The following is a 23,113-nucleotide window of genomic DNA, read 5'->3' on the forward strand; positions in this document are numbered from 1 at the left end:
CTGTAATGCTGAAGAACCGTAGGTTACATTTCATTTAGTATGACGTGTTATTTACATAGTTAGCAGTTCTGAGAAGGATTCTGGTAAATTCCTTTATGGACATACAGAGTTACAAAACATTAGGCCATGACAGACTGACCAGGTGAAAGCTTTGATCCCTTATTGATGTCAATTGTGAAATCCACAGTGTAGATGAAGGGGAGAAGACAGGTTAAATGAGGAGTTTTAGGCTTTGAGACAGTTGAGACATGGATTGTGTGTGTGTACCATTCAGAGGGTGAATGGGCAAGACAAAACATTTAAGTGCCTTTGAACGGAGTATAGTAGCAGGTGCCAGGCACCGGTTTGAGTGTGTCAAGAACTGCAACGCTGTTGGGTTTTTCCCGCTCAACAGTTTCCCTTGTGTATCAAGAATGCTCTGAGGGCAAAAGGTGGTGCAAGGGCATAGATCCAATAAAAACTGTCTCCTCTCATCATAATAGGTGATCTTTGGGAAATCCAGCTGTGCTGAGTTCTTTACTGAGGCTTATTCACCCGTCATCTACCATGACAAGTAAGAGCCTGTTCCCTTCCAGACCTTTCCTATTACACTGCTCTCATCCTCTCATTTCCTCTCTCACCCATCTCTCTCTCTGTCCTCAGGTCTCCAGAGTTCTATGAGGAGGTGAAGATGAAGATTCCAGCCAACCTGACAGACAACCACCACCTCCTGTTCACCTTCTACCACATCAGCTGTCAGCCCAAACAGAACACGCCCCTGGAAACGCCCGTGGGATACACCGTGAGTACGCTTCACTAGGACCCGGAGGTTTTTCCACTTACCTGACCAGGGAAAACTATGGTCCCAAGTTAGGGTGCTTCCCTACCCATTACATACCTCCGTTACAAGCTACTAATATTTAGGCCTTTGAAACACTAAACGTGTCATCAGTGATTGGCTGTGCCTTGATTTATGTGTGATGTAATAATGTGCATTAAATTGTCCGTGTCCACAGTGGATTCCTCTGATGCAACATGGCCGTCTACGGACCGGTTCCTTCAGTCTGCCGGTCTCTGTGGAGAAACCCCCACCCAGCTACTCCGTCCTCACCCCTGACGTAAGTGTGCGAGCACATGCATGCTTAGTTCTCATGAACTCGTGAGTTTGTATGTGTAGTCTGTGTGTGGCTGGGTTTTGATGTAGGTAATGTGTGTGTATTGCAGGTGCAGCTTCCAGGCATGAAGTGGGTGGATAATCACAAGCAGGTGTTCAATGTGGAAGTGACTGCTGCCTCCTCAGTTCACACTCAGGTAACTCTCTTTCTCTCTCTCTCTCGCTCTCTCTCTCTCTCTCACTTCTCTCCTCTCTCTCTCTCTCTCTCTTCTCACTTCTCTCTTTACTTTCTCTAATACTCTAAATTATCCGAGTTGTAAATTAACTGAATTTACCCCCCCAATGTGACTTTGTCTCTTAGGACCCCCACCTGGATAAGTTCTTCACCCTGTGTTACGTCCTGAAGGAGTACTCGTTCCCGTTCCGTCTGAAGGACTGTATCATCACTGAGGCCAACGTGGAGGGTGAGCTGAAGGCTAGCATGACCGGCCTGCGGGGGGCGCTACTCGACACTTGCGTCCGCTTCCTCCACCAGCTGCTCTCCAAACTCATCCTGCTCATCGTCCACCCGCCCGTCATTGCAGGACAGATTGGTGAGTGGCCTGGCCGACTTTAGATTGACTCATCCCTCATGGCCCTTTCAAGATCCTCATCTCTCCCGCAGAAACACTCCTGGTCAAATATTTCTCCCAGATCTAGGATACATTTTTCAAATAATTTACGTCTACGCTCGATTGAGCTTGCCATGTACAATGGAATAAATGGAACAGTCCCAAAAGTGCAAACCCATGTGTGATCTCTGCCTCTTTTTCCCCATTCCCATCTCTCAGTGAACCTGGGTCGTGCAGCGTTCGAGGCCATGTCCCTGCTGGTCAACCAGATCCATAAGAACCTGGAGGGGAACCAGGACCAGCATGGCAGGAACAACCTGCTGGCCTCCTACATCCACTACTGCTTCCACCTGCCCACTGCCGAGCGTGCCATGCCCCCTACTGGTGAGGAATGGAACAGCAGACACTGAAGATTCACTATATCTCCACACCAGCTGTAATGATGTAGTCCCAATGCTTTCAAGGAAGAGTATTTTAATCTAGCCATGTCTCTGATGTGCTTGGGTGTGATTCATTTAACCTTGTGGAGAATTCTCACTCGGGCCTCCCGAGTGCGACTGGGTTCGAGCCCAGTCTCTGTCGCAGCCGGCCGCGACCGGGAGGTCCGTGGGGCGACGCACAATTGGCCCAGCGTCGTCTGGGTTAGGGAGGGTTTGGCCGGCAGGGATGTCTTTGTCTCATCGCGCACTAGCGGCTCCTGTGGTGGGCCGGGCACAGTGCACGCTGACATCCAACCCGGAAGCCCCCCAAAAAAGAGAATTCTCACTCAACTACTACAATGAGCATAAGTGTGTCTTTTGGTATCAGTGCCCTCCTCTTCTCCCTGACCCAGGAGGGGCCACCCCGGCCTACGAGCTGCCCATCCAGTATGCCACGTTGTCCAGGGCAACGGCCCGCCCCAGCACCCTGCACCTGGCCTGCTCCAAGAGCATCAGTAACTCCAACCCTGACCTGGCCAGCACCCCCACATCACCTGATGAGGAAGTGCAGAGGATCATCGCCAGCAAGGTCAGTTCTACCTCCAATACAAATCAAATGGTATTGAATTGAGATCTCTCATTGGTTCCTCTCCGGTAATACAGCTATCTTAGACATTGCCTCTTTCCTGTCTAGGCACTGTAAATACAACCTGTTCTGTCCTCTGTCCTGTCTAGGTACTGTAAATACAACCTGTCCTGTCTAGGTACTGTAAATACAACCTGTCCTGTCCTGTCTAGGCACTGTAAATACAATCTGTTCTGTCTAGGCACTGTAAATACAACCTGTCCTGTCTAGGCACTGTAAATACAACCTGTCCTGTCTAGGCACTGTAAATACAACCTGTTCTGTCTAGGCACTGTAAATACAACCTGTCCTGTCTAGGCACTGTAAATACAACCTGTTCTGTCCTGTCTAGGTACTGTAAATACAACCGGTCCTGTCTAGGCACTGTAAATACAACCGGTCCTGTCTAGGCACTGTAAATACAACCTGTTCTGTCCTGTCTAGGCACTGTAAATACAACCTGTTCTGTTTCTCCTCTAGTTGGGGAAGGAAAGGCACTATGTGACGAACTCCTGAATATGTTATCTGTGTGCTTATGATAGTGTTGCTGCCTCTTCCAGTCTAAACATAGACACTTACTCAAATTGGGGTTAAATGGCATTCTGGCTGTTTAAATGTACGCTGAATGTCTGTCCGACGTGTTTCCTGTGAATAAACATACAATCAGACTCCCCTCGTCCTCCTGTAGTGACGCTCCAGTGTCGTATCTTGATGTGCATGTCTGTGATTCCTGTCTGTCTGTGCCAATGGTTGGTTGATTCCACCGCTGTTGTCAATTATGCAATCTTGTGGTGTGCCTGTCTGTCTGTCCCTCTGTGTTCTATTCCCCTCCTCCCCCCTCCCCTCTCTCTCTCCCGCTCTTCCTTCCTTCTCCTCCCTCTCTAATTTGACCCTTGTCTCCACCCCTCCCACCCTCCCTAACCTTCCTTCGCTCCCTCTCTCCCCCCATGGCCTGTGGCTGCCTGTGTGTCGGTGTGGTGGCTGATGTGGTATGGTGTTCAGGGGATAGACCGCTCCCACTCCTGGGTAAACTCTGCTTATGCCCCCGGGGGCTCCAGAGCTGTGCTACGCCGGGATACCAACTTCACCTGTGAACTCAAGCAGGTGCCAACAACCCTCCTTCCCTACCTTCAACTACCTACCTACCTACCCCTCCACCATGGGTGCCGGTTCATTCAGTAACGAGAATTGTTCAGAACGTTGCAGAGAGAAATATAATGACTAGAGCGGACATGGTTCCCTATTCTACACGATACATTTCTATCTGAACATTCTGTAACGTTTTGGCCTCCGGAACAAACCCCATGTTCACCCCGTACCCAACAACACCCTCCTCGCTGCCCTGCCCTCCTCCACTCCTATGTGGCTGTGTGTTTGTCTACGCTCCGTTTTGTCAGCTGTCTGTCTATCTGTCTTGTCATTGGTCTGTTCCTTTTCCCCTCCTTGGCTTAGCTCGACTCAGCCTCGTTATTCACAATTCTGCTTTTCACTAGGATCACATTTCATCCTATCAACCGCGTGGGAAATCTAAACGTCACCTGGCACTAACGTCAGTTCTATCTAAGCTAGTCAACTGAGTCCAGGAAGTCCTCCAGCCATCCATCACGTTTCTTAGATTTTTTCCTTAATCTTTTTCCACCTTGCTCACTCCCGCTCTTTGTCTTCATCACTGTGTTTCCATCGCTCCACTACTCTGTCAGGCAAGTGATCGTGGCTGCAATCGCATGTCTGCCTTTGTGGACAGCGCCACCTTCTGTTCAGCTCCAACAAGACAGATTGCCAAGAAGGTACCGTTGTCATACACTGTCTAAAACACTATATTAACACCCTTGTCCATCCTCTTCCATTCTGTGTTTGTCAGCATGTGTAACACACACACACACACACACACACACACAGGTGCTTATCACTTCATACTGTAAGTGTGTGTGTGTGTGTGTGTGTGTGTGTGTGTGTGTGTGTGTGTGTGTGTGTGTGTGTGTGTGTGTGTGTGTGTGTGTGTGTGAGAGAGATAAGTCATTATTTAATGCATCAGCTTTTGAATGTTGACACAGTCATCAAAGCCAGGTATGGGTAAAGTTTGTTATCTGCGATCTCCCAGAATAAGCCTACATTATAAGACCTGTCTAGAGTCTTGCGTTCCTCTAATGCTACCGACAGGATTCATCACGTTAGTGTTCTACAATAATCCTGTTGTTAGCGCAGTAGTATCTTTTCTCACGGTGTGTTTGTTAGCAGACAGACAGCCCGACCTTTTTATGAGAGATTGTATGGTACTAGTGTTAGCTCAGTATTTTCACACGTTCACATTTTTACCTGGGTATTTCAGTTAGCTTTTCCTGCCTTAGCCTCTGTGTTGCTAACGGTGGTGTACTGCACTCAGAGTGTTTCTCTCTGACCCTGTGCCTGTTTACTTCCTGGTGTAGCTGCTCCATGAGGAGCTGGCTCTGCAGTGGGTGGTGAGCACCAGCACAGTGAGGGAGGCAGCACTGCAACAGGCCTGGTTCTTCTTCCAACTCATGGTACGTGTCTGAATGATGAGGATGATGATGATGACGGTTGCGTCTGTATGGCATCTTTCATGAGATCTTGATCTTACTCACTCGTCCTCATCACACAGGCCGTTTATGGATTTCCGTAAATCAAGAAACGGTTGGTCAAATTTGTCATGTAGAGAAAAGCGTGAAGGAATATGATGTTATGATAGTGTTCATTTGAAGAATTAGATACAATCCATGATCCCTCTTTTCCTCCCTTCCCTCTCCTCCTCTCCCAGACGAAGAGCATGTCCCACCACCTGTTCCTGTCCTCCCGGATAGACCTTCCCAGACGCCAGCGCTTCCCAGACCGCTTTGTGGATGACATCGCTGCTCTAGTGGGTGCTATCAGTGCTGATGTAGCAGGGCGATACCACAAGGTACAGTGGCCACAACCCAAGGGCCATTAGAACGGAATTGCAGGACATGGGAGTCACGTTTCCCTTTTTTAGAGAATACAAAGTATACCTTCTATGTCCTCTTAACCCTTCCCATATTCTCTAATCACGGACTTTCTCTCCCTCCTCTCTCTATCCCTCTCCCTCCCTCTCTCTCTCTCGCTCCATCTTGTTCTCGCTCTCTCCCTCCCTGTCTCTCTCTCAGGATGTGGAGCTTGTGGAGAGGTTGAACAGCAGTCTGGCCTTCTTCCTGAATGACCTGCTGTCTCTCATGGACCGTGGCTTTGTCTTCAACCTCATCCGCTCCTACTACAAACAGGTACACACACACACACACACACACACACATACACACACAGGTCCTGTCATTTGCTCCGACGATAAACACAGACACCCACTCTCAGACAGTGAGTGTCTGGTTGTACTACAGACAGGCACGTACGAACATGCATACAGACAGTGTCACTATTCTGCCACAATACAAGCCAGTATTTACACCCACTGTCAGTCATCGACGCAGTCATCACAAATGACAAACACACGACATCATTTGCTTTTACTGCAACCAGTCCCTGAATACGTTGTCTTACACATTCCTGAACCATATGTCTCTCTCTGTGTGTGTGTCAGATTGCCAACAAGTTCCACACAGCCCAGAACCCCAGCTCTCTGACTGCTCTGAGAATGGACTTCACCCGCATCGTGTGCAGCCATGAGCACTACGTCACCCTCAACCTACCCTGCTCCACCCTCAGCCCTCCCGCCTCGCCCTCCCCCTCCACCTCCTCCACCACCTCCCAGGTAACTCCACTGGACTGGAGGCTCCATTCATTACTAGGCAACACAGTGATCTTGACCAACGGCCAACTTTGTCATCCGCGGACATCTGTAGTAATACTCTTGCTAGAAAGTCCTTCCTCTCCCTCCTCTCACCATCCACCCATCCGTCTCCCTCCGTCTCTCAGGGCTCAGCGTTCTCCAGTATGCACCAGGACCAGGGTGTGGCCAGTATGTTTGAGCTCTCTGTTCCCTTCAGACAGCAACACTTCCTGTCTGGCCTGCTACTGACTGAACTATCCCTCATCCTGGAGCCTGATGGGGAGGGGTGAGGAGGCTTCACACACACACACACACACACATCTAGACATACACGGCACGTACTGACTCATTCAGTCTCCCCCAGGGTGTTTTTCCTGCATAAGAAGGCCATCAGTGCAGTCCACTCTCTGATGTGCAGTCATGATGCGGACCCTCGCTACACGGACCCCCAGGTGCGAACCCACATCGCCCAGCTCTACCTGCCCCTCATCCCCATCGTCATGGACACCCTGCCCCAGCTCCATGACTTCACAGGTGAGAAGGACACTCTGTAGGTCAGGGGTCGGCAACAGGCTGACCGCGTGCCAAAAACGGACAGCAAGTTTTTTGGGGTTGTAAAAAAAGACTGTCAAATCACCAGGAATTAATTTAGGAAGTCTGTTCCCAATTATTCCCACAAATAGAAAAGATATATTTCTCAATGTAATCAAGGTATGAAATTATTGTTATTCTCAAATACAATCTGTTTTTGGGCTTAGTTGTGGTCAATTTGCAGTGTACAAATTATTATAATTATGTTATGGCCCCCTAACCGTCCGCTCCGACTGAAATCGTCCCGCGTCCTGATCTTGTTGCCTACATCTGCTGTAGGTTAACCAGTGTCATCTTCCTCTTCTCTGACCATGTGGCGTTGTGTTTAAACCCTGATTGGAGGTGGGAGATTGCATGCTAGTCAGTTATTCTGGCTTAGGTTGATAGAATCAGCAGTATGTTTTGTTCCTGTGTTTGTCAGACACTTCTGCCGCCCGGGGCCGCCACGCCCCTGCTATGCAAGACGACGGGGACCCAGACAACGGAACCATCAGTCAGTCTGTCGCCATGGCAATCGCTGGCTCCCCGCTGCCGCATGCCAAAGCCCCCAACTTCACCATGCCCACGGTGGTGAGTAATGAGACACCATCAGCCCCCCTCTGCTGTGTGGAGCTTACTGCCTCAGGCTTTCATATCTCAGGCATTTTTAGTAACTCCAGTAACCCTGGGAACGATTGAACTTATTATCCCCCTCCCTCTGTTATTAAGATCCTTTGTATTCCACTTCCACACTAAGGTACAGTACCAGCATGGGGCAAATCCACAACACCAGAGTGGGTACAGCATGCCTTCTAATGACAGCCTCCATACTGAATGACCCCTCACTACCTGTAGATGGCTCACTGCTCATGAGCTCCTCTGACTCTCTTTCTCATCCACATAGTTTGGAAAGTGACATAGTTTCAAAGTGACTTCAGGAGAAACTCCTAGCCCTAATGTAGGCGTTCATCTCTCTCCCAGGCTGGTCGTCAGTGCAGCTCTCTGTCGGCAGAGTGCAGTAGGACTCTGCTGGTGTCTTTCCTGTGGGTTCTGAAGAACGCAGACGCTGCTCTGCTGGAGAGCTGGGTGTCAGACCTCTCTGTGATGCAGATCAACAGGCTGCTAGACCTGCTGCACCTCTCGGTGTCCTGCTTCGAGTACAAGGTAGGCACCACTCCTGTCCCCCCCTCACTGATCAGACCGCTGTACCTCTCGTCCTTCACCTGTTACCCCTGTTGGACTCTCCGACCTGAATACCTCCTATTTATAGCTGTTCTGACTGCTCCATCTCTGATTGGTTGTCCCAGGGGAAGAAGGCTCTGGAGCGTATCAACAGCCTGACGTTTAAGAAATCTCAGGACATGAAGGCTCGTCTGGAGGAGGCCATACTGGGAACCATCGGAGCCCGACAGGAGATGGTCCGTCGCTGCAGAGGTACCAGCAACGGATGGGCCATCGTAGTTTGAGATTTTTCTACATGCAATGTTCCTTTGTGGTTGTTACAAGTGTCCGTATTTTTTGTATTTGTTTTTCAGAGCGGAGTCCGTATGGCAACGAGAACGTCAGGTGGAGGAAGAACGTCACTCACTGGAGACAGAACACAGACCGAGTCGACAAGTAGGTCCTCGCCATGTGCACAGATTAATGCCGAGGTAGACCAACGACTTGATAGAGCTTATCATCAACGGTCTGTGTTCAGTATTTGTGTAGGCACGTTGTATAGTGAAGTTTGTACGGAGTTGTGTGTGTGTCTGAGGGACTGTAAACCCTGTTTCGTTGCAGAACTAAAGCGGAGACGGAGCAGGAGTCCGTGGTGGATGGAAACCTGGCCACTGAAGCCTCTCTGGTCGTCCTGGACACGCTGGAGATCATAGTGAAGACGGTGCTGGCGTCGGAGCTGAAGGAGAGTGTTTTGGGCGGGGTGTTGAGAGTCCTCCTCCACAGCATGGCAGGGAGTCAGAGTGCCCTCTTCCTGCAGCACTGCTTCACTACACAGAGGGGACTGGTCTTCAAGGTGTGTGTGTGTGGTGTGTGTGTGTGTGTGTGTGTGTGTGTGTGTGTGTGTGTGTGTGTGTGTGTGTGTGTGTGTGTGTGTGTGTGTGTGTGTGTGTGTGTGTGTGTGTGTGTGTGTGTGTGTGCGCCCGTATGTTAGTTACACACAAAGTTACATGTCTTTGTGTGTGTGGATTACGTGTTGTGTGTGTAGTTCCCAGAGATGCTGTTTGAGGAGGACACAGAGCTGTGTGCTGACCTGTGTCTACGTCTGCTCCGCCACTGCAGCAGCAGTGTGGGGTCTGTCCGGAGTCAAGCCTCCGCCTCCCTCTACCTGCTGATGAGGCAGAACTTTGAGATCGGCAACGTGAGTCTCACTCATACAGAAGCTTGTCATCGCCTGGAAAGACAAACTGCATTCACACTCCGTTTAACCGTTATGAAGTGAAACAATAGTGAGAGGAAGCATGAATTCAGTTTGGATTTCCAGGCTAAGATCTTCCCACAATAATACAAATCAAATCCAGTATATTTGTCCAATGCACAGGATAGATGTGGTGTATATATTATAATGAAATGCTTACTTGCAGGTTCACCTGTCAACAATGCAACAACAATAAGAATAGATATAAAGATGACTCCAGTTCAGTCTCAACACCATCAACTGACATGTTGTGGAATTCTGTATTGGTCACATCCCTTCTGCAGTCTTGAGTATTGACTCATCCTCTCTCTGGTGTAGAACTTTGCTCGGGTGAAGATGCAGGTCACCATGTCCCTGTCCTCCCTGGTGGGGACATCTCAGAACTTCAACGAGGAGCACCTCCGACGTTCCCTAAAAACCATCCTGACCTACGCAGAGGAGGACCTGGAGCTTCGGGACTCCCCGTTCCCAGAACAGGTCCAGGATCTGGTCTTCAATCTGCACATGATTCTGACTGACACAGTCAAGATGAAGGAGCACCAGCAGGACCCTGAGATGCTCATTGATCTCATGTACAGGTATTACACATACAACAGCTGTCTCATCGGCACAAGCGCTTTCTCTCAAACACATTCATATCCACACACATTCACATCCACAAACTGAGTAAAGAGAAATCCATAAGGGAAGAGGGATACCAAGTCAACTGAAATGTGTCTTCTGCATTTAACCCAACCCCTCTGAATCAGAGAGGTGCGGGGGGCTGCCATAATCGACATCCACGTCTTCAGCGCGTGGGGAACAGTGGGTTAACTGCCTTGCTCCGGGGAAGAACGACAGATTTTTACCTTGTCAGCTCGGGGATTCAACCCAGCAACCTTTCGGGTTACTGGCCCAACGCTCTAACCACTAGGCTATCTGCCACCCCGGCTTGGATTGCGTTAGCTATGTACCGCCCTGATTTTCTGTCTTTCTCCCCCCCACCCTCAGGATTGCTAAGGGCTACCAGAACTCCCCTGACCTGCGTCTGACGTGGCTGCAGAACATGGCGGGGAAGCACTCGGAGAGAGGGAACCACGCGGAGGCAGCCCACTGCCTGGTGCACAGCGCCGCCCTGGTGGCAGAGTACCTCAACATGCTGGAGGACTGCCGCTACCTGCCCATTGGCTGTGTCACCTTCCAGGTCAGGAGTGTGTGTTTTCCTGTCCATTATAGTATACCTCAAAACCTTAGCTGAGTCTTTTCCTGTCCATTATAGTATACCTCAAAACCTTAGCTGAGTCTTTTCCTGTCCATTATAGTATACCTCAAAACCTTAGCTGAGTCTTTTCCTGTCCATTATAGTATACCTCAAAACCTTGGCTGAGTCTTTTCCTGTCCATTATAGTATACCTCAAAACCTTGGCTGAGTCTTTTCCTGTCCATTATAGTATACCTCAAAACCTTAGCTGAGTCTTTTCCTGTCCATTATAGTATACCTCAAAACCTTGGCTGAGTCTTTTCCTGTCCATTATAGTATACCTCAAAACCTTGGCTGAGTCTTTTCCTGTCCATTATAGTATACCTCAAAACCTTAGCTGAGTCTTTTCCTGTCCATTATAGTATACCTCAAAACCTTAGCTGAGTCTTTTCCTGACTGCTATGTCCCTTACCTGCTGTAGCACATCTCGTCTAATGTTCTGGAGGAGTCAGCGGTGTCTGATGACATCCTGTCCCCGGAGGAGGAGGGTATCTGTGCGGGGAAGTACTTCAGCGAGTTGGGGCTGGTGGGGCTGCTGGAGCAAGCTGCAACCTCCTTCCACATGGTATTACTCAGATTGTCTTTACATTGAGATTTCCTTAAATACGTGATGGATAACTTTTTAATCTCTCTTTGAGTGGATGCCCTACACAGCATCAGATTGCCTTACCACCTCGTAAATAGTCAGAGCTGTATGTTCACATAGAGAAAGCCAGGTTTTTGTAATGTATATATGAATTGTAGTGTGCTGTAGGTAGACTTCTCACTGTTTCATACTGTATCTCCCCTGCAGGCTTCCATGTACGAGGCCATCAACGAGGTGTATAAGATCCTGCTCCCGGTCCACGAGGCCAACAGAGACTTCAAGAAGCTGGCTACTGTCCATGGAAAGTTGCAGGACGCCTTTAACAAAATCTACAACCAGAGTTCTGGATGGGAGGTAAAGTAAATGAAATATGTAGTTTGTTTGTGTAACTTAACGGACTTTGAGTTTATTTAAGCAGTAAGACACGCGGGGGTATGGTATATGGCCAATATACCACGGCTAAGGGCTGTTCTTACGCTCGACGCAAAGCGGAATGCCTGGATACAGCCTTTAGCCGTGGTATATTGGCCATATACCACAAACCCCGAGGTGCCTTATTGCTATTATAAACTGGTTACCAACGTAATTAAAGCAGTAAAAATACATGTTTTGTCATACCCATGGTATACGGTCTGATATACCACGGCTGTCAGCCAATCAGCATTCAGGGCTCAAACCACCCAGTTTATAAATGCATTTAAACAATAATATTTGATTTCTCTTTCCCGTGGTTTCCCTGCCTTTCCTGTCCTTTCTGGATGATGTTTCCTAACTGGTGAGTGAAATGTAATAAAACTCTGCCCAACACTCAGACCACAGTATTGCATTGCATTCACACTTTCACACACTTAACCAATACATAGTTGTGTAAAACAGTTGCACAAGATCGACTGGCTCCAACTCTCTGAGGTGTATTTACTGGTTGCTGTGGTAGCATATGGTTTCAATGTTTTGACTAGGGCTTTAAATTTAAAAAAAAAACATTGGTAGCACTGATGTTCCCGGGGAAGGGTACCAAAAAAGTTCTGCAGCATTGAAGGTCTAAAAGTACACAGTGGCTCCATCATTCTTAAATGGAAGAAGTTTGGAAACAAGACTCTTCCGATAGCTGGCCACCCTGCCAAACTGAGTAATCGGGGGAGAAGGGCCTTGGTCAGGGAGGTGACCAAGAACCCGATGGTCACTCTTACAGAGTTCCTCTGTGGAGATGGGAGAACCTTCCAGAAGGACAACCATCTCTGCAGCACACCACTTTATTGTAGAGTGGCCAGATGGAAGCCACTCCTCAGTAAAAGGCACATAACAGCCCACTTGGAGTTTGCCAAAAGGCACCTAAAGACTCTCAGGCCATGAGAAACAAGATTCTATGGTCTGATGAAACCAAGATTGAACTCTTTGGCCTGAATGCCAAGCATCACATCTGGGAGAAACCTGGCACAATCCCTACGGTGAAGCATGGTGGTGGCAGCATCATGCTGTGGGGATGTTTTTCAGCTGCAGGGACTGGGGGACTAGTCAGGATGGAGTGAAAGATGAACGGAGCAAAGTACAGAGAGATCCTTGATGAAAACCTGCTCTAGAGCGCTCAGGACCTCAGAATGGGGTGAAGGTTCACCTTCCAACAGGACAACGACCCTAAGCACACAGCCAAGACAACGCAGGAGTGGCTTCGGGACAAGTCTATGAATGTCATTGAGTGGCCCAGCCAGAGCTCGGACTTGAACCCAATTGAACATCTCTGGAGAGACCTGAAAATAACTGTGCAGCGACGCTCCCCATCCAACCTGACAGAGCTTGAGAGGATCTGCAGAGAAGAATGGGAGAAACTCCCCTAATACAGCTGTGCTTATCTTGTAACGTCATACCCAAGAAGTCTCAAGGCTGTAATCGCTGCCAAAGGTGCTTCAACAAAGTACTGAGTAAATGGTCTGAATACTTATGTAAATGTCATATTTCATTTTTTTTTTATAATTTAGCAACAATTTCTAAAACTCTTTTTTTGCTTTGTCATTATGGGGTATTGTATGTAGATTTGAGGGGGAAAAAACGATTTAATCAATTTAGAATAAGGCTGTAATGTAACAAAATGTGGAAAAAGTTAAGGGGTCTGAATACTTTACGAAGGCACTCCCAAATTAAAACTCCAAGTCGCACAGCAATGTCAATTTAGGACAACTTAGACCAATGTAACATGTCAATTTAGGACAACTTAGACCAATGTAACATGTCAATTTAGGACAACTTAGACCAATGTAACATGTCAATTTAGGACAACTTAGACCAATGTAACATGTCAATTTAGGACAACTTAGACCAATGTAACATGTCAATTTAGGACAACTGAGACCAATGTAACATGTCAATTTAGGACAATTTAGACTAAGTGACTGAAAGTAATCTCTGTATTCTGTTTTCCTATTCTTCCCCCTCCCCCCTCTCTCTCTCTGTAGTGTGTAGAGGATGTTTGGGACCTACTTCCGGGTGGGCTTCTACGGTTGTCGCTTTGGGGACCTGGATGAGCAGGAGTTTGTGTACAAGGAGCCCTCTATCACCAAGCTGGCTGAGATCTCCTACAGACTAGAGGTACGGTCTGAGGAGAATGACAAGTAGGAGGATGTTAATAATCATTTATATAGCACTCAAAGACATCAGTGATCATTTCTGTAACTCACTGGATCATTGCAGAGTTGTGTGTTATAAGCTGATACCAGTCTTTTGAATGTCTCTCTACATCTTGTTCAGGAGTTCTATGCTGAGCGGTTTGGAGATGATGTGGTGGAGATTATCAAGGACTCCAACCATGTGGACAAGAACAAGCTGGACCCCAATAAGGTAAAAGGCCCAAAGTCCCAGAAAGAGAAACGACTGAAGGTTTGTGTTGCGGTTTTTACACGGGGACGTGAGGAATGACCCCGTAGTACTGATCTATGTGTTGTATATCTGCGTGGCTCTCAGGCCTACCTCCAGTGCTTATAGATGTGTTGTATGTCTGTCCGTCAGGCCTACCTCCAGATCACCTACGTGGAGCCCTTCTTCGACACGTACGAGCTGAAGGAGAGGATCACCTACTTCGACAAGAACTACAACCTGCGCACCTTCATGTACTGCACCCCCTTCACCCTGGACGGGCGCGCCCACGGGGACCTGCACGAGCAGTACAAACGCAAGTCCATCCTCACCACGTCCCACGCTTTCCCCTACATCAAGACACGCGTCAACGTCATCCACAAAGAGGAGGTGGGTCACTGTGTACATGTCTGACTGTAGTGTGAGACATGGTGAGCACTGTGAACAGTGAAGGGATTTATATTTAGCAGTGTTTTTCCAGGTGCTCAGAGAGCTTTACTGTACATAACATTAATCCGCTAGCAGTGAAGCAGTGCTCATGATCATGTTGCTGTCCCCTCTCCTCTCCAGATCATCCTGGTGCCCATGGAGGTGGCTATAGAGGACATGCAGAAGAAGACCCAGGAGCTGGCCTTCGCTACCCACCAGGAGCCTGCCGACGCCAAGATGCTGCAGATGGTGCTGCAGGGCTCTGTGGGCACCACTGTCAACCAGGTACTGTGTGTTGTGTAATATCCCTTTGTGTGTTTGACATGCTGTAGTGTGTACGTAACCCTCTCTCTCTGTCTCTCGTGTGCAGGGCCCTCTGGAGGTGGCCCAGGTCTTTCTCTCTGACATTCCTGATGACCCCAAGCTGTACCGTCATCACAACAAGCTACGCCTCTGCTTTAAAGACTTCACTAAGAGGTGATGACACCTTCCAAAGCCTGTACATGGACTATACAGTCTGACACACACACACGGTTCAATAACCCAGTGAACAGACTTTGACTCCCCATGTGTGTGTGTGTGTGTGTTCCTTCCTCTCCTGCAGGTGTGAGGATGCCCTGAGGAAGAACAAGACTCTGATTGGTCCAGACCAGAAAGAGTACCACAAGGAAATGGAGAGGAACTACAATAAGCTGAAAGAGTCTCTGGGACCGCTCATCACCCGCAAGATCCCCCAGCTCTACAGAACACTGCCGGCTGCAGGGCTTCAGTCTGCTACACAAAGGTTACAAATCAAATCTTATTGGTCACGTGCACATATTTAGCAGATGTTATTGCAGGTGTAGCGAAATGCTTGTGTTCCTATCTCTGACAGTGCAGTAGTATCTAACAATTCACAACAATACACACAAGTCTAAAAGTCAAAGAATGGAATTAAGAAATATGTAAATATTAGGACGAGCAATGTCGAAGTGAATAGAATACAGTATATACATATGAAATGATTAAAGCAGGATGTTAACATTATTAAAGTGACTAGTGTTCCATTATTGAAGTGACCAGTGATTCCATGTCTATGTACAAGTAACTGGATTCACACACTTATGAACATGCATGGACACACACACTCATAATACACACACACACACACACACACACACACACAATATGAGCGCATCCAGCTCTACAGAGCACTGACATCTACAGCCTACACAATAGTAACTCGACACCATCTCACACACACACCGATGCAAACACACACGCTGTGAGCTAATCCATTTGAACACCCCACTGCCAGCCTCTGCTTTGAAAAACACCGTAGAAACTCGACACTTTACATACGCGTAGTCACACGAACATGCATCACACCCCACTGAGTACCACTGGTAGGACCCCTTCATCCACACACAATGCAGCTGCTGCTTCAATCAGCTCAGCACATCTGTTTTGGAAAGTATCCGCACATTGTTGGTTGGTTTTGACTGGGTGTTTTTGGAGCCAGCTGCGTGTCTTATGTGAGAGCTGGAGGATTTGTAATCACAGCCAGATACAGCCACACCTGCCAGAACACAAAATGACGTACACCATACCAGCAATTACGAGCCTCCTTCATCCACACATTGCAAAAACCCTCGTCCAGATAGCAACATTTTAATTACTTTTTATGTCTTCACAGGAATTCCTTCAGTAGGTCCAGTCTCCGCCGGGGGGACTGTTGAAGCACAGCAGACCTCGTCAACAGAGAAGAAACCGAACGCTTGAGACATACTCTTGATTTCAACTGGTCTGTCTGTCTGTCTGTCTCCCCCACCCCTTCACACACCAACAGTCTATCCTCAACACTCACACCATCCTCCTCCATCTCCCTAGCTTGTTATTCCAACCCCCCCCCCCCCCTCCCACCAGTGTCAGGCCATACCACCTCTCTCCCGCCTCACTCACTCGTTTCTTGTCTTCCTCTCCTGCTCTGCTCTACCTCCCCCCCATTCTCTCTGTCTCTCACACTCCTATAGGAAAAGCTCCCTCTGTTTATACTGGAAGTTTATCTGCACTGTAAACATAGTCGTTTGGACCATCTCTCTTTGTCCTGGGCATTTACAGAGACCAGCTTTCAGGAGGAGTCTCTCTGCATTGAGGAGGACCCAGAATGATGCCTCTCCCTCTCTGTTCATCTCCGCTCAGTTTAAATGTAGCTTTTCCTCAACTGGAGAATCCAAAACAGCTCCTAGGCGCTTCCCTAATTGTGTGTTTGTTTTGGGCCGCGTTTGAATGTGTGCGCTTGGAAGTTTGTGTTTGAGTGTGTTTCTTGCCCCGACTGCACAGGATATAGGCTTCTTTCCATTTGCTTGTGTATGTGTCATGTTTGCTGTGGATGGGCCTGGGTGGTTACACTGTGGTTTAGCAGGCCTGTTTCGTGGCCTTAGTGAATTTGTGTGTGATGATTTTTTTGGTGGGGGACCAGTTGCTGCCAGACGTAGTCATTAAATGTTCCCAGGGAGTCGTTCTGTAACCAACGATCCTCATACCAAATAACTGACATTCTTTCACTACTGACTTCTCCCTTTCATACACCCTGTATCAGGACAGGAATTCATTATGAAGAAGTATGACATTTTGATCATTAGAGGCCCGTCTGCTCTAGATGAACATACAATGGACACATTGTAGGTTGGAGAGATGGGGCTTTAGGAAGAGAGGGAGCCTTACATGTGGTCTCTGGTGACACTGAAATGTTATTTTTACTGCACTGACCAAAAACACTGTCGCATCACTGATGTTCACATGGTAGGCACTGCCAGACTGCCAGGGACATTCTCTCTCTTCTCTCTCTCTCTTCTCTCTCTCTCTCTCTCTCTCCCTCTGTGCTGACAAACACTCCACATGTTCTGGAATGAATCTTCAACCTTGTGGTTGGTGGAAACACATAATGTAGGTCTTTTTAACTACTGTATTGGACTGTGTCTCCTTTATTGTATTGCACTATACTGTATTCACACTGCCGCACCTACGTACCACTGTCTGTAACTACTGTATTTCCTCTGTTTATTGTATTTTCACGAGGCTTGTCTAAAACTGCATTTTTACCAGTCAGGAAAATAACTACTTTTTTTATTTATTCACTTTTCATTTTTTTTTTGTACTGCTTTGTATTAAAATGTTCTCTCAATCTTAACAGTCTGCTTTCATCAGTGCTGATTAATATACAATGTATTGGGAAAGTATTCAGACCCCTTGACTTTTTCCACCATTTGTTACGTTACAGCCTTGTTCTAAAATATATTAAATTGTTTTTTCCCCCTTATCAACCTACACACAACACCTCATAATGACAAAGAAAAAAATGGTTTTGATACATTTTTGCAAATGTATCAAATAAAAAACCCTGGAAATATGAGATTTACATAAATGTTCAGACCCTTAACTCAGTACTTTGTTGAAGCACCTTTGGCAGCAATTACAGCCTCGAGTCTTGGGTATGACGGTATAAGCTTGGCACACCTGTATTGCAGATCTATACAGATCCTCTCAAGCTCTGTCAGGTTGGATGGGGAGCGTTGCTGCACAGCTATTATCAGGTCTCTCCAGAGATGTTCGATCGGGTTCAAATCCGGGCTCTGGCTGGGCCACTCAAGGACATTGAGACTTGTCCTGAAGCCACCCTTGCGTTGTCCTGTTGGAAGGTGAACCCTCGCCCCAGTCTGAGGTCCTGAGTGCTCTGAAGCAGGTTTTCATCAAGAATCTCTCTTTACTTTTCTCCGTTCATCTTTCCCTCGATCCTGACTAGTCTCCCAGTCCCTGCCGCTGAAAAACATCCCCACAGCATGATGCTGCCACCACCGTGCTTCACCGTAGGGATGGTGCCAGGTTTCCTCCAGATGTGGCGCTTGATATTCAGGCTAAAGAGTAAAATATTGGTTTCATCAAATCAGAGCATCTTGTTTCTCATGGTCTGAGAGTCTTTAGGTGCCTTTTGTCAAACTCCAAGCGGGCTGTCGTGCTTTTTACTGAGGAGTGGATTCCGTCTGGCCACTCTACCACTTGCCTGATTAGTGGAGTGCTGCAGAGATTGTTGTCCTTCTGGAAGGTTCCCCCATCTCCACAGAGGAACTCTGGAGCTCTGTCAGAGTGACCATCGGGTTCTTGGTCACCTCCCTGACCAAACCCTTCTCCCCCGATTGCTCAGTTTTGCACTGACATGCACTGTCAACTGTGGGACCTTATATAGACAGGGGTGTGCCTTTCCAAATCATGTCCAATCAATTGCATTTACCACAGGTGGACTCCAATCAAGTTGTAGAAACATCTCAAGGATGATCAATGGAAACAGGATGCACCTGAGCTCATAGCAAAGGGTCTGAATATTAATGTAAATAAGGTATTTCTGTTTTTTTTATTTTAAATACATTTCCAAACATTTCTAAACCGGTTTTCACTTTGTCATTAGGGGGTATTGTGTGTAGATGAATGAGGAATTTTATTTTATCCATTTTAGAATAAGGCTGTAATGTAACAAGATGTGAAAAAAGTCAAGGGGTCTGAATACTTTCCGAATGCACTGTACTGTATATAACCTTGAGAGGGTTAATCATTCTAGACACATGGTTTTACTACCCTGGGAATATGAGTCCCAGGACTGGACTTAGCCAGCAGGGGAAATATTTAAACAACTAAATTATTAAACACCTTCGTTGATTAATTGATAGGCTATAGGCCTATAGTATATTATGTTAATAATGCAGATGGGAATCTAATTTTTATGTGTATCGACATATGGCATATTATTGCTTTATTTATTTTTTTAAATGAGAAAAGATGAAACGTTCCATTTCGAGTGGATTATGAATAGGCTGTGGATGGGTTATCCTGGAGCAACTGAACGGGTATAGTAATCTGGCCCTCAGGACGCATCTTTGCAGACATGAACCACCCTAATTATTGGCCTGACGATGTAGAGCGGACCCCTCAGATCTCCATTTGAACCTGATGTCGGCTCAAGTCGGAGTATGCGCCCCTTTCTGTTATTTTTCATCGTGCAATTAATTTCCTGTGCGGGTGTGCCTGACATTGTAGCCGTAATGGTAAACGCCCATTGTATGGATGTAGTGTGTGTTATTGGTATGTAACACGCTATACAATAAAAACACACCCACCCCTTTTAGGCATTAATCAATCTGTGATATAGCTGTGGTGTATCCATTCTCTGTAAAACAGTAACCGCATTTACGTCCCTCAATCGACTATTTAGTCTTCTGTAAGACACGGGTAGATTCCAGGGGAGACTAAAGTATGACGTCATGTTACGGGGACCATATTCCCCAAGCGCAGTCACCGATAAAACATTTTTTTAAAGAATGGAAAGAAAGAGCAATGCTGACGGACTTTAGGTCACCCTTGCATTAGGCTAAATTTCTATAAGTCACACTGAGCCATTAATACGACGACTCTCTTATTCCAACTCTTACATTTTACAATTGGGAATGAGTATGCAGAGATGTCTGAGTGGAATGGGGCTTCTAGCCTAAGGTACTAGTCTGTTCTAAAGGCGCTCCTGGCCCTTTAAGAGCGGAGGGAGGGGGTTCTGAACCGCTTGGCTGCGGTGTTTTTGTCTCCATGTCAGTGAGCGCTCCTGGCCCAAGACGTCTGAACGGATTTCTAAGGAGAGGTAAGGACAACAGCCTTTCGATAAGATCATAAATTCTTAATTCCCAGCAGCCTGTATGTTAACATTTGCTTAATTCTTAAGTCCAAAATGGTGTCTTGCGTAAGATTTCTTTTGTCCTATTCCTTCGGCGGTTTGTTTCTTACTTCTAGAAGTAACGGGTCTCTTATTGCCCATTCTCTACCTATTTAACTGCGTTACGTTTGTATGAATTGGTGTGCACTTTCCCCTAAATATTACTATAAGTATTAATGGCCTAATGAGTGGTTTTGTTCTCGTGCATAGTAGGTTATTTGGCTGAACATCATTGGCGATAATGCGCTCCTCGAGGGAGCGCACACAATGCATTGGGCACTGGCGCGTGTGTTATAGCTAAGACGTTTTATGTTAATAGGTCATGTTGGCTGAATTTTATTGACAACTGAGAGAGCGGTCTCACATTTTCACTGAGTTTATTGTTCAAATTGGAGAGAAGGTCTTTAGTTACTATTTGCGTTCTGGAACATTTTGGAAACTTGCCACCCTCACTCTTCTGGCTAAACTTGAAAAATTTGGAACTTCAACTGGAACGTTTTTCGATCAGGTTCTTTCTTCAATCAAAGAAAGTTTTGAAGTTGAATTCCTGAATACTTTCAGATTAATCCCTAATTTAAAGAAAACCCCGTGATTGCCGTTACTCCAGGGAGAGGGTGGGTCCTTCCATTCTTCCACTTTTCATTAGCCTACTTCCAGATGTTCATCACTTTCTCATTACCACTCTGCCCTTAACTTTGGTCTGGTTTAACCGCCCGTCCGTGAACGGATGTCTGCCTCAAAAAGCTATTGGGCCTAAGGGAGGGCTGCATCAACAAAAAGTTGGATTCGTTCTATCGGGTTTTCCTCCTCTCTAGAAGAAGCAGTGTCTGTAAGAACATTTAACGCCTGTAGGCCTAATAGCCTACTAATGCTTTTCACGGTTTGTCTATTGGTCATTATTAAACAGTTGAACTTTGGAGAAGATGGATACAACCCAAGTGTAATTTTGTGGGAATAGGCTACAGTCTAGATAGGCCCATATAATTGTATATGGGGTCCTTTGATCAATCATTGATCACTTGATAGCAGTCTGCTTTCACACAGACTAGGCCTACTTTATAGGTGACCGACACAGGTCTCCATAGGTGTCCTAGAATGCAAGGTGCCCAGTTGGAGTTATCCCATGCTCGTGCCAGCAGCAGCGGGGATGGAATCCGTAGCCTAACTGTCTCACCGACTAGGTCCACATTCCCGATTACAGCGTTAGGAACGAGGGGCGCTGTAGTGGAATTCCAAATGGAGGAATGCAAGGTTATAAAGCCCATTTGTAGCGGTGGACCACACGCTGGGCATTTCAATGATTTAGCTAGACTAATGGAATTACGCCATAAACCAGCATGAAGCTTCATGTTTGTGATCGTCTGGATTTATTAGAATTTGCGGACAGGTCTCAGCGGGCCAGACTGTCCCCTAGCTGACACCTCTCTGTTCAGCTGACACCCCTCTGTTCAGCTGAAACTATGGTTACACACATGAGCAATTCATTTAGAGTTGCCTACCACCTTGAATCAGGTAGTGGAAGATAATTACAGACGCTCTGTGAGTTAATGCGTGTAGGCGGTCAAGGTATATTTCACTCTGCCATTTTACAGTTCATGTCTTCTTGTGTAGTCTGGAAACTAGTCCTATCACATCAGTCAATTACCAATTGTTACTGATTCAGTGAGCAGAAAGCCTTCTACTTCTGCACAGAAAGGCATGTTATACTTGAGCCTTACACTACTGCCATAGAAGGTGTATAGTAGGCTACAGCTCAAATACACATTTTGACATCATGTATAGCTTTATGCAAATTTCACACAAACATATGTTTCTTGTTTTGGTGGGAAAATGGATCACAGTTTGTGCACCTTTTTATTGATAGAATATCAACATTTTTTACTTTAATATGAGAGTAACTTATCACCAAATTCTCCATCAGTATTAATAACTGTTTTGGTGAAGCCTGTAGGCTATAGTGCCTTGCTTATATGACTGCTAATCACTCATTGCAGTGGAGAGGTGTAGATGTATTTAGCTATAGCAGGGGATGATTACATAGCTCTGATATTAGAATGGGGCCAGATTGGGGGATTTGGCTGTTGAGGGTTAATACCCCTGCTTGTTTATCCAGACCTACAGCCAGAGACAAATCCTTCAAAGTTTTCAGTCAACATATTCCTTGATCATGCATGTAGAGTCCAAGGAAGCATGAATCATTATCTGCTGGACTAATCTCTGGAGAAATCCTTCTTAAAATATATGAATCGTTCTGAAAGGGAAGATGGATCTTTCTATTCACTGACTCGCAACAACCTCCCAATGCCTTGTTGTGTGGTTTGAAGTCCTGCTTGTTGTTATCTAATTTACTTCCCTCATTGAGTTAGTCAGGAAACAATCAATGAGGATCCCGGTGAACGGGTCACTTAGATACATCATCAGGGCTCCAATGCTTGACTACTTCCTTCCGTTACCCCACTGTGCTGCATGTGACCACCACTGACTGACTCCACTGACCTGAGGTTTTAAGCCCAAAACTGCTGTGAGTCTGACCAGCTTTCCCCTGCCTGACCGGACTAACAGCTCTGCTCCGGTCTTCGTCTCCGTTTCTGTCTCCCCTGAACCTTCCCCAAATCCTTCCAGAACACTGCCTCTCTGGCCTCATCAATCCTTATCCCTCTACCTCCCGTTCTGCACAGGAATTTTCCCTCTCTCTCTTTCTCTCACTCTGTCTCTCACTCGCTGTCTCTCCCATTCCTTCCACCTCTCTCTCTCTCGAATGCATACAGTTTTTCTTCTTTTGTTTCTGT

At 46.8% G+C, this 23,113-nt stretch overlaps 2 protein-coding genes across 8 annotated transcripts in view; both read left to right on the forward strand.

Moving 5' to 3' along the window:
• Nucleotides 1-17,762, forward strand: part of LOC106607387 (dedicator of cytokinesis protein 7) — a 42,139-nt gene extending 24,377 nt beyond the window's left edge. For 2 of the 6 annotated variants that reach the window (XM_014204307.3, XM_014204308.3), the window contains exons 15-46: nucleotides 483-553; nucleotides 643-781; nucleotides 996-1,097; nucleotides 1,204-1,290; nucleotides 1,455-1,686; nucleotides 1,924-2,088; nucleotides 2,537-2,712; nucleotides 3,751-3,852; nucleotides 4,449-4,535; nucleotides 5,175-5,270; nucleotides 5,525-5,665; nucleotides 5,889-6,002; nucleotides 6,314-6,484; nucleotides 6,649-6,788; nucleotides 6,867-7,036; nucleotides 7,515-7,663; nucleotides 8,054-8,236; nucleotides 8,380-8,506; nucleotides 8,608-8,689; nucleotides 8,855-9,086; nucleotides 9,279-9,431; nucleotides 9,807-10,066; nucleotides 10,479-10,671; nucleotides 11,150-11,293; nucleotides 11,522-11,668; nucleotides 13,772-13,897; nucleotides 14,057-14,146; nucleotides 14,315-14,551; nucleotides 14,732-14,875; nucleotides 14,961-15,067; nucleotides 15,195-15,374; nucleotides 16,266-17,762. In XM_014204307.3, coding sequence (XP_014059782.3) covers nucleotides 483-553; nucleotides 643-781; nucleotides 996-1,097; nucleotides 1,204-1,290; nucleotides 1,455-1,686; nucleotides 1,924-2,088; nucleotides 2,537-2,712; nucleotides 3,751-3,852; nucleotides 4,449-4,535; nucleotides 5,175-5,270; nucleotides 5,525-5,665; nucleotides 5,889-6,002; nucleotides 6,314-6,484; nucleotides 6,649-6,788; nucleotides 6,867-7,036; nucleotides 7,515-7,663; nucleotides 8,054-8,236; nucleotides 8,380-8,506; nucleotides 8,608-8,689; nucleotides 8,855-9,086; nucleotides 9,279-9,431; nucleotides 9,807-10,066; nucleotides 10,479-10,671; nucleotides 11,150-11,293; nucleotides 11,522-11,668; nucleotides 13,772-13,897; nucleotides 14,057-14,146; nucleotides 14,315-14,551; nucleotides 14,732-14,875; nucleotides 14,961-15,067; nucleotides 15,195-15,374; nucleotides 16,266-16,308 — 4,590 coding nt within the window. In that variant the 3' untranslated portion in view covers nucleotides 16,309-17,762. The remainder of the gene's footprint in view (nucleotides 1-482; nucleotides 554-642; nucleotides 782-995; nucleotides 1,098-1,203; nucleotides 1,291-1,454; nucleotides 1,687-1,923; nucleotides 2,089-2,536; nucleotides 2,713-3,750; nucleotides 3,853-4,448; nucleotides 4,536-5,174; nucleotides 5,271-5,524; nucleotides 5,666-5,888; nucleotides 6,003-6,313; nucleotides 6,485-6,648; nucleotides 6,789-6,866; nucleotides 7,037-7,514; nucleotides 7,664-8,053; nucleotides 8,237-8,379; nucleotides 8,507-8,607; nucleotides 8,690-8,854; nucleotides 9,087-9,278; nucleotides 9,432-9,806; nucleotides 10,067-10,478; nucleotides 10,672-11,149; nucleotides 11,294-11,521; nucleotides 11,669-13,771; nucleotides 13,898-14,056; nucleotides 14,147-14,314; nucleotides 14,552-14,731; nucleotides 14,876-14,960; nucleotides 15,068-15,194; nucleotides 15,375-16,265) is intronic. The other 4 variants (XM_045720503.2, XM_045720505.2, XM_045720504.2 and 1 more) reach the window with 2 other exon arrangements.
• A 2,234-nt stretch (nucleotides 17,763-19,996) lies between these two features.
• The window catches only part of LOC106607385 (KN motif and ankyrin repeat domain-containing protein 2), a 29,898-nt gene continuing 26,781 nt past the window's right edge, over nucleotides 19,997-23,113 (forward strand). For both annotated transcript variants that reach the window (XM_082976581.1, XM_014204301.3), the window contains exon 1: nucleotides 19,997-20,252. The gene's annotated coding sequence lies outside the window, so the exon portion shown is untranslated. The remainder of the gene's footprint in view (nucleotides 20,253-23,113) is intronic.

This window comes from Salmo salar, chromosome 06 (assembly GCF_965601325.2).
Source record: "Salmo salar chromosome 06, fSalSal1, whole genome shotgun sequence".
Classification (NCBI taxonomy): domain Eukaryota; kingdom Metazoa; phylum Chordata; class Actinopteri; order Salmoniformes; family Salmonidae; genus Salmo; species Salmo salar.